Source organism: Henckelia pumila, chromosome 2 (genome assembly GCF_033568475.1).
Source record: "Henckelia pumila isolate YLH828 chromosome 2, ASM3356847v2, whole genome shotgun sequence".
NCBI lineage: Eukaryota > Viridiplantae > Streptophyta > Magnoliopsida > Lamiales > Gesneriaceae > Henckelia > Henckelia pumila.
In genome coordinates this window covers 103,337,236-103,347,344 of record NC_133121.1, presented here as the reverse complement: position 1 = coordinate 103,347,344, position 10,109 = coordinate 103,337,236, and the positions used below count along the sequence as shown (strand labels likewise).

General features: G+C 37.5%; 2 protein-coding genes across 2 annotated transcripts; one reads left to right on the top strand and one right to left on the bottom strand.

The window, feature by feature from the left end:
• Window positions 1–414: 414 nt before the first annotated feature.
• LOC140882143 (putative serine/threonine-protein kinase-like protein CCR3) lies at window positions 415–3,083 on the top strand. The gene has a single exon (XM_073287936.1). It carries the CDS (start codon window positions 523–525, stop codon window positions 2,902–2,904), a length of 2,382 nt encoding a protein of 793 aa, XP_073144037.1. The 5' UTR covers window positions 415–522; the 3' UTR covers window positions 2,905–3,083.
• Window positions 3,084–4,061: 978 nt separating this feature from the next.
• Window positions 4,062–9,344, bottom strand: LOC140880110 (phosphoinositide phospholipase C 2-like). Its single transcript, XM_073284228.1, has 9 exons — window positions 8,912–9,344; window positions 7,552–7,748; window positions 7,239–7,374; window positions 6,951–7,163; window positions 6,635–6,867; window positions 5,707–5,824; window positions 5,410–5,562; window positions 5,221–5,307; window positions 4,062–4,600 (listed from the first exon to the last, which is right to left on the bottom strand). Exons 1-9 carry the CDS (start codon window positions 9,218–9,220, stop codon window positions 4,307–4,309), a joined length of 1,740 nt encoding a protein of 579 aa, XP_073140329.1. The 5' UTR covers window positions 9,221–9,344; the 3' UTR covers window positions 4,062–4,306.
• Window positions 9,345–10,109: the final 765 nt, after the last annotated feature.

Sequence of the window (10,109 nt, the reverse complement as noted above, 5' to 3'; positions counted from 1 at the left end):
CTACTTAATTGGCGGCTAAACGAAAGCAACATCCTACCCCCATTCGATGCATGCTTAATGAATACTAATCTTTGTTTAATAATATAAAAACTCCCGTCTCAATTATATATATTATCTTTTTTTTTTGTCAATACAGACTTACATTATATTTATTAATATTTTTTTTCTCTTTTATTAATTATTTATTAAAAATCCGTGCAATTATTATTTTTGAATATATTAAATAAAAATAAAATAAGAAGTTTGTATATAATTTATTTTTTGAATAATTTTTTTTAATATGTGCGGAAAAAACATAACTATATGAATACGTTTTAAACATTTAATTTTTCCCCATTAAAATTAAATTAAAATATATACCCAACTACATTTCTTCTAAATTTATCGTTTTTCAAAATAAAAATAAATATTTTTTTCAGTTGGTCTAATTATTCGTCGTCCCTTTCTCTCTCTAGTGCATTTCCCTTTCTCTCTCTCTCTACAAATGAGGGCGCTTTTGCTCTCTCAGACAACGTCCCTTCCATGAAGACTCCGTTTTCAGCCGTCGTCGGTGCCGTATTTCTCCTATTTGCCGCCGTCTCCATTACGCCGCCATTAGCCGAAGCCCTCGGAGGCTCTAGCTCCACACTCGCAGTAGTGTACGGCTCCGCCACCACTATCTGCAGCATAGTGGCGCAGCAACCTGTCCAAAAAATTCAATGCTGGCGGGACGGCTTGCTTCTCCCGCCCATCCTTCCCACCACCTCATTCGAACGAGTCGCCGGTGGCCGAGACACCCTTTGCGGTGTTCTCTCCGGCGGCCTCAGACTCCTGTGCTGGGACACAACCACCTTCTCTTTAAAAAGAATTTACAACAGCTCCACAACTTCATTGACTTCTCTGACAATTGGTGACGCAGAAATTTGTGCGTTAACCAATGTTACTGCTCCGGAAAACGCCATTTGCTGGAGACCATATCGTGTTCCTTCATCTGGGAATTCACGATTCAGCATTATTTCGTCTGGTTATGATTTTTCTTGCGGAATTTTGGAGGATAACAATCGGGTTCTTTGTTGGGGGAATAACAACTTTTCTTCTTTTATACAATCGGAGTTTTCAAATTTATCGATGACAAATATTCAGGTTGGTGGAAGACATGCTTGTGGCATAGATGATTCAGGATTTTTAGTTTGCAAAGGGAATAATGATACAGGTCAATTGAATGTGCCATCGGATGTTGCAAACGAGTACAGGTCACTAGCTTTAGGCGAAAATCACAGCTGTGCAATCACAAGATTGAACAGAACAGTGATTTGTTGGGGTGGAAATGGCGGATTTTCGAGCAATATTACGGATGGAATTTCGTTTGAATCCATTGTTGCAAGCTCGAATTTTTCTTGTGGATTGACAACAAGCAATTTTTCAGTAATTTGTTGGGGTATGGGTTGGCCAAATTCTTCAGGGATTGAGTTGCCTTTACAAAAGTCACTTCCGTGGCCATGTGTTGAGACTTCTTGTCAATGTAATGTATATCCTGACTCGTCAACACTTTGTTCTGGAAATGGACATATTTGTCGGCCTTGTGATGATCCCGATTTGATTCCGGAAACCCCGCCACCAGTTCTTCCACCACCGCCAGTTAGTATTTCTCCCCCTTCTTCCCCTTCTAGAGGGCTTAGAAGGGGTTTACTGGCTTTAGCAATAGTTGGATTGGTAGGTGGATTGGTGGGTATTTGTACGGTGGCATATTGTTTGTGGACCGGTGTTTGTTTTGGGAAGAAAAAGATTCATAATTCTGTGCAGCCAACAATGACCGTAGCTAACGCTGCTCAACAATCTAGTAGTACCCCATCTTCAAGATCATCTACTCTTAGGCGCCAAAGCTCGATTCTCATGAGGCGACAAAGGAGCGGAACTTCATCGAAACAACCAGACAGAGCGGAAGAATTCTCGTTTTCAGAGCTTGTATCGGCTACCGATGATTTTGCCTTAGAGAACAAGATTGGTGGAGGGAGTTTTGGCGGTGTATATAAAGGGAAACTCCATGATGGCCGTGAAGTTGCTGTCAAAAGAGGCAATACAGGTTCGAAGGAAAAGAAGTTTCAAGAGAAAGAGAGCGCGTTTGAATCCGAATTGGTGTTCTTGTCACGGCTACATCACAAGCATTTGGTTGGTCTAATTGGGTATTGTGAAGAAAGGGATGAAAGGCTGTTAGTTTATGAGTATATGAAGAATGGATCGCTTCATGATCATTTACATGGCAAGAGCAATGTCGTAAAGAGTAGCAGTGTGGTGAATTCTTGGAAAATGAGAATCAAGATTTCACTAGATGCAGCTCGTGGCATAGAGTACCTCCACAATTACGCAGTTCCACCGATAATTCATCGAGACATCAAGTCTTCAAACATTTTGCTCGATGCAAATTTCATGGCAAGAGTGTCTGATTTCGGATTGTCCCTAAACGGGCCAGAAAATGATCGTGAGTTCAGACCGATGAAAGCAGCCGGTACCATAGGATACATTGATCCTGAATATTATGGACTCAATATATTAACAGCGAAGAGTGACGTTTATGGTCTTGGAGTCATGTTGTTAGAACTTTTGACAGGGAAGAAGGCTATATTCAAGAATGCTGAAAATGGAGGTTCCCCAATCAGTTTGGTGGACTACACAGTGCCGATGATCAAGGCCGGAGAATTGGCCGAGATTTTGGACTCAAGGGTTGGTCCACCTGAGATGTACGAGTCCGAGGCTGTGGAGCTCATGGCGAACACGGCGCTGCATTGTGTGCCTTTAGAAGGCAAGGATAGGCTTACGATGAGTGATGTTGTTGTGAATTTGGAAAGAGCCTTGGCCCTCTGTGACGATAGCCTTATTAGCCGTGGCAGCTTCTCCAGTGATCCAATCTCCATCCTTTCGGATTGAAATTTAGCATACTAGAAATTATTTTTTTTTGTCTTGTGAGCTTCCATTAATTTTTGTTGCGAGCTAACGTGTTTATAAATGACAGTCTAAAGCTTCTGTTCTAACATGAGTTTGTGTAGGCTTTTGTACAAAATATAGACAGATTCATTTGATATTCAAGATTTCCAAGGGGAAGTAGTTACAGAATAAGATATGATTTTTGTGTTATTTATTTATTTTTTACTGAGAAATCATGTTAATTTCACGTGAATGTAGACGTAACTAAAGTCTAAAACTAATAAAGTTAGAAATTAGAATCCAGTCAGCCCTCAGAAGTCTAACATTTACCAAGTTCTGGTCCAAGTTGAGATGGAGTATTTATTACGTCGGGGAGGAACATAATCAAATCGGAATTGACTTTGAAAAATCTCTTTTCCCATATTAGAAAAGTGAGTCATTTTTATAAACGAAGATAACACTTAAAAGATGTTCACATTAACATTTTATCATGTCACTCCCTAAACAGAAAAATGCTGACACAAATCGAGCACAATAACAAATAAAATAACTCGTGTCCCGACAACATCAGATGATAACAAACAAATTGGTTTTCCTTTCCATAAATTCCATGAAAAATTAATATTTCCTGTTACATGTATTTCTAGCACAATTATTGATATTGGATTTTAAACAGATTTTGATGTTTATGTAATGACCAACAAGGAAAATCGTTCTATAATTAAATATGAACAAATATCTCATCTATTAAATAAAATATAATTATGAAATCCACTTTTTTATATGAAATGGATTACTTTTTAGATTCTCAAAGAATGAGTCATCTTTGTCTGTACGTCTGTCTTCCCCTCGAGCTGAAAGAGATGTACTTTAATGAGATTCAATTATCGGGCCCCGGAGTTTGAATGGTGGGTTCCTCCTTTGGTTGGGATTTACGTTCTCTTCTCTTATATCTTCCCATAATTTAATTTGTCCAAATCTTTCAACCATTAGAAATCATTTGTTTTAATAACGATTCATAGTTCGTCTCGAAACCGTGTCTAAATACTTATCATCCATCTTACACGTTCTTCACACATCAACTTTCAAACTATGTTGCTTAGGCTTATTTTTTTTGCTAACCCAGTACAAGTTTAATCGCATGTTACATGAAGAATATCCATCTATTGGCCGATGGAAGAAGCACAAAAACAGATTTTAAGAAGATGTGACAGAATTTGCTTTCTTATTGTTGTTTATTAATAAATTTCAAAGGTTTCTGGAAGAACAATGTTTTTACATTTTTTTGGTGCAAAAGCAATGCACTATATATATATATACATACATACAATCTCATGTGTATATGCATTACTGGCCAATCTCATATAAGAGATATAATGAATGCGGAAAGGAATTCGTACCTGGATCAAACAAATTCGAATCGCATAAGAAGCTTCACAGAATTGTACCTGTTCCCCTTCCTAGAATGAAGTGGAACTGCCCGAATGCCTTTTCTCAACTCCGATATGGGAAGGCATGTTTGGCCTCCAAAGTCATCCTTCTCCGACGTGTCATGCTCGAGAACTTCAATACGAAGGACTGCTAGTTCAGGAACTGTTAATGGGAACTCAAACACCTTATCCCAATTTGGTATCCAGTTGTCTTCAAGAATCTCTGTTCTCTCCATGATGGAATCTGCCGGAACTCCAGCAATTCCTACCTGAGGATGGACAAATGTGACAAATACAAATTAAAGCCTGTGGTTGTTGTGCATCTAAATCACATAAAATATGATATTAAAAAGGATTCCAATGAATGATATTAGATTTAAGGTCATGAGTTCGATTGATGATGAATATCTAAATGGGGGCAGTTCCTCGATAAGGGATTATAATCCAATTGCATACGTGGTGAGGCTCAGGGGTGGGTCAAAGTGTTTAGCAAAATAGGCCACCAAAAGAGGAGTTCATCTGTGGGTTGAGACTCAAATCACAATTAAACTTTTTGAATTATGTAGTTATCACCAACTACAACTTTCAATATAGAGATTAGTGCTCGATCTTATGTCATCTCAAGATAAAAAGTAAATCACAGGTATTTTTTTCCCTCGTGACTTGTTTTAGGCGTCTAAACACAAGCAGAGTCATAAAAAGAATATAACCATTAAATAGGGACATAGTCTAACGGATTGATAGGGAATGTCAAACCAAAAAGTATACAAGATTCATTGAAACAATTGATAGCTGATTAGCTGAAGCAGCTTCATTTGTAGAACTAAGTCAAACTACGAAACTATAACTAAAAAGGAAATAAAATAAACTTGAAAAACGTATCACTTACCCTTGCATAGAAATCTGGAGGAGAATAAGCATCGAAATGTGTATGACGGAAGTCATAATACCATCCTTCACCCATATACAGAGTCACCTGTTCAACAGAAAGGGTGATTGGACAAAATATGGAGTGCAGACAAAGCTCCAGTCTTTGAAGTGCTATGGGATATTTTTAGGGAAGAAGCCTGCAGACTACCTTCAAAGTTGTTTTGATTGGCAATGTAGCATTTGGATCAAAGACCTCGCCACGTGAGCCATCCTTCAATAAAAATTCTGGTTTTTTAATGTATCCACAGCCGCCGTTGGCTCTGAACATGCCATGCATCATCCAAAGTGATTTTCCATACCCCTGTTCAGATACAAGAAGATACATTTTAGACCCTGGATTAAGTAACTAATGAACAAATACGCACCGAGTGAAGCAAGCCATGATAGTATGATTTGATTAAACATTTCTGTGTCCTCAACTTTCTCAATCTTATAATTCTCTAACCTGCATGTTAAATGCAACCAATTGAGCCCCATGCGCCCATCCGATAAATGGATTGTAATTGGATGAGTCAAAACGTATACCTTTTGGGTATATTCTCAGTAAATTCCTTCGTGTAAACCTGCAGAAAACGGAGAATAAGAACACCAAGTGACATGACCCTAATCCTAATAGTGATCAAAGCCTAAGGGATTGAGCAAAAATTGATTCAAGTAACAAATTAGAAAACAAGGAATCAAAATGGACCAAGCTAATTGAGCAGACTACTTGATCATGGGTAGGTTAACTATATTAACTTATCAATTAAGGCATAATTAATGTTGACAAGACTCAAGTTTATTTATTTATTGTTTTCATACTATCTTTTAGGTTGAATTTGTATGTAAGCTCTTTCATTGATAGCTTAGGGTTTACACACATATTTATGCAAATGATTTTGTAAGAGATAGACATGTATCATCGTTGAAATTGTTAGTTCCTTTTGCATTTCTTCGGTTCTTCCGGATATGCAAACAAATAGATCAAATTTTTTTAAAATTCGCTCTTATGGCATTCAAAATCCAGACTGATAGTCTTCATTCTTTGAAGGGGTACTGGCATCCAACAACTCAAAAACTTTAGTGAAACTCGGTTGACTACATTAGTAAAGACTGAGGACACATAAAACTACTTAGTGAAATGGATAGTATCCTAATAGAGCGCTGCTTGAGTTTTTTATTATCATTATTTTGTGCTGTATAATTCTTCTATGGGAAAATTTGCTTTAAAACGTCTTCATTTTTTCAGAATAAGTCAAAGTTGGTTATTTTACAAACTAGGAAAACAATTCTTGAAATGAGAAATTGTGGAGCGACACTCAACCACGAAAGATTAAATGTAAGCTCTATTAACACACCTCACCATATATGATCACAGAAGAAAAAAAACTTACCTCACCATATCTTTTCCATAAGTTATAATGGTCTTTTCAAGCTCTTGCTCACTCAAGCTAAGACGTTTCACTTTATCAGGATCCACCTTCAGCCACTCCTGCATTCCACCCTTTCCCTTCCCCGCATGAATAGCAATCAACCGCCTATATTCTGGTGCTACCTTTTGCTGAGACTTGTGATTCTCGTTATCTTGATCATCTTCTTCATCAATATCTTCAACTAAATCAAATTCCTGTCGGAGAAGGCGTAGATAATTCAAAACTAGAGAAATTGTCTGAAACCAAATGACATTAAGTGTGAAGTTTAACCATATACCTTATCATCATTCACTTTACAGCTTTTATCTTCTTTTCCCCAAGCTTCGGTAGCTGAATTTATTTCATTCTTTGAGTCACTGGCTTTTAAGTACTCTTTGGGTGGTTTGGTTGATATAATTACCCTTTTCTTAAGAGATTCTGGAGAGGGAAATTGTCTTAAGCTTTCTGGACCAGGGGAAAACAGCATCTCTCCAAATGTTTGGGTGATCATCTAGATTCCATCAATAGAACAGTGGTTATGACATTGCTGGTATTCTGTGTGGTGCTATAGAGTCAATTTGCATACCTCAGCCACTTTTGCCTGAAGGTCTGGGGTGAGATGGTCCTCAAGCGTTATAATGACAGGATATTCAGATGCAGTAAAAGCATGTTCCTTGATTGATCTCAAACATTTTATGAGTTGAACTGGGGTGGTCAATGTCCTACACGCACAAAAAATAAGGAGAAATTCTAAGAAACGGATAGCAGGGTGAGGAGAGAGAAAATGGTTCAGATTGTATGACACTATTTTTGGCATAATAAATAATAAATCGTGAATAATAAATCAAAACTTGATGTCATCGATAATAAATTAAACGGATGTGCAAACAGCTGCATACCTCCCATGCAGAACATCCACGTCATCTCCTGCGGAACTAGGCCATATATCCAATTCAATAACTCTCACGCCTCTATGCAATGCATTTATGATCGGAACATCACTGCAGTCACTACTTAATTGATTCCCTGTTAGATAAGAATTGTGGCCAGTGTATATGAAGTAATGAGACAACGGAGCGTTCATGTCATGATGAACCTGGAAAGAAAATAGTTTTAGAAAAATTGCATTTCCATTTAAGACCACGATCAAGGATATGACTCATATCAAAATGTCCGATACAGGTGCCAGGTGTGAGCCATTGAAAGGAAATAAAGCAAAATAACAGAAAAGCAATTAACTGCTGTTCTCATCAAGAAACAAATACTTTTCGCTTATCGGGGAATGCCCAAAATCTTCATAAAGCATCCCAAGCTCCGGAAAGTAAAAAATATAAGAAATGTGAGTGGAAACTTCAAAACACGTTTCAAGCAAAAACATTGAAACGATAAGCTAGTGGAGAAAGGATGATGTCTAGACCTCATTTCCCAAAATTCCCCGGGAGTTCCTGATCTTACTCTCATGCCTTACTTTCAGGCAAAAGCAGAGCCTTTTCAGCCCAGAGTTGCGAAAATCTTTGGCAGAACGACTGAGTTAATATCACCATCTGGCCTAAAGTCATTGGTTTTACTTTTAAAAAAACTTTGAAAACAAAAATCCTCACATCCGAAATATTTATCTTCCCACGTCTAAGATTTAAACACTGCTCTTGTTTAACCTCAACTATAATCTTTACTACATATGTGATATCAACCATCAAAATAAATAAATCCACTAAAAATTCAAAGAATTGCTACTTTTTGAATTGTAGTTCAAATGCTATTTCTTTTTTTTTTTCTTTTTGTTTTTTTCTCTTTTGAACACGTTAAACTGAAACTTATGGGTATACTACGGACAGAAAACGGCAACTAACATAGTAAAGTTGCTACTTTTGGTATCTCTCTTGCTGCAGGAGCAGTTTCTGATGAGTAATTTAGCAAATGAAATGTCCAATTGAGGGAGAAAGTGGCAATGCACGAAGATGTTTCGAAGTTTGATTTGGTGTAGATGTGATAGATTTTTTGTGTTCATCTAAATTTGAAGTCACTTGTCTGTCAATATGACAACCGGGGCTGTATTAGGTATTACAGAATACGCGTGTAGCACTCCTGCAAGAAGACAGTAAAATTTCCATGCAGAAGACAGAAGCAGGGTATCCAAAATACAACGACAATTTCGATTCCCGGAAATTTTGAAATAGAAAATCTTTCATCTACTGTGAAATGGATATCAATACGCGTAAAAAAAAAAAAAAAAAAAAAAAAAGAGGAGAAAAAAGTTACCCCCAATTTGAAATCGATCGGCGGATTAGCGTTCCCGAACAAGTACTTGAAGAAGGCCTCGAGATTCAAGCCCCGGCGATGAAACACGTTGAAATGTCTCGTCTCATTCATTATATCCTGCGCATCCTCCACCGTCGCATTCTTCTCTCCCTGCACCTCCACGAGAAACCGCCGCAGATGCTCCGCGCTCATCACCTCATTCTCGGAATACTGGTAGAAAATCCCCTTGACGTCCGCCGGTGCTTCGGCAGCTGCCATACGAAACCTTCGTCGAAAGCAGAAGCAGATTCTGTACGACTGCTTCGACATTGAAGAATTTGGATCGAATTGGAGCGAAGAAGTGGACTTTGAATGCGAAAAAGGGATCGATGCATTGCTTGCGTGAGGGTTAAAGCGGGGAATAGATGAAGAATATTGATTTGGCGGGGACACGTTGGACCGATGGTACGAGGAATGGGATTGATTATATATGTTTGATGGGTAATATATAAGCCGAATTATCATGAATTAAACTAATAGATTATATCAATCTATGTCGCTTCATCTATTATGTTAATGAACGAAAAAAAGTTATGTGTTTTGCTTCATTCATACCATATTAATGTTTCCAACTTGAATGAGATCGATCTACAGCTGTTCAATGTTGAGAGAAGGCTGATGATATGTTAATGTTAAGGTTTACTAACTTTTTGTTATGATTTTGTGATGACGATGTTACGAGACAAAAAATCTTGTGACATTTGAAGACAAATGTATTAAGACGATATATATGATCCGCAATATAAATGATTAATATCTGAAAGATGGAAACTCCACCGATAAATGGGCGACGGGTCACATATCGAAATGAGAGTTACAAAAGATTTGATATGTATTACTTATATAAAAAGGGTGCATCTTCTTTTCAGGAACTCATCCCTTAAGAACTCTAAAGTTAAGTGTGTTTGACTTGAGACAATTATAGAAGGGGGTTTGTCTTTATACAGTGAAGACAATCGTCGAATTTGAGATGTTTTATACAAATCTACTTGGCTCAAGCCTAATTATAAAGTTTGTAACGAGACCCAAGAATATGCAAAAGTTCAGAAAAGGCTCAAGCAAAAAAAAAAATTCGAATATCTTTAAATAGCTTAAATCAAGTATTCATTCTCAAGTTACACACTCTTTTCCGCACAATAACGTTATGTTCTTGATTAAT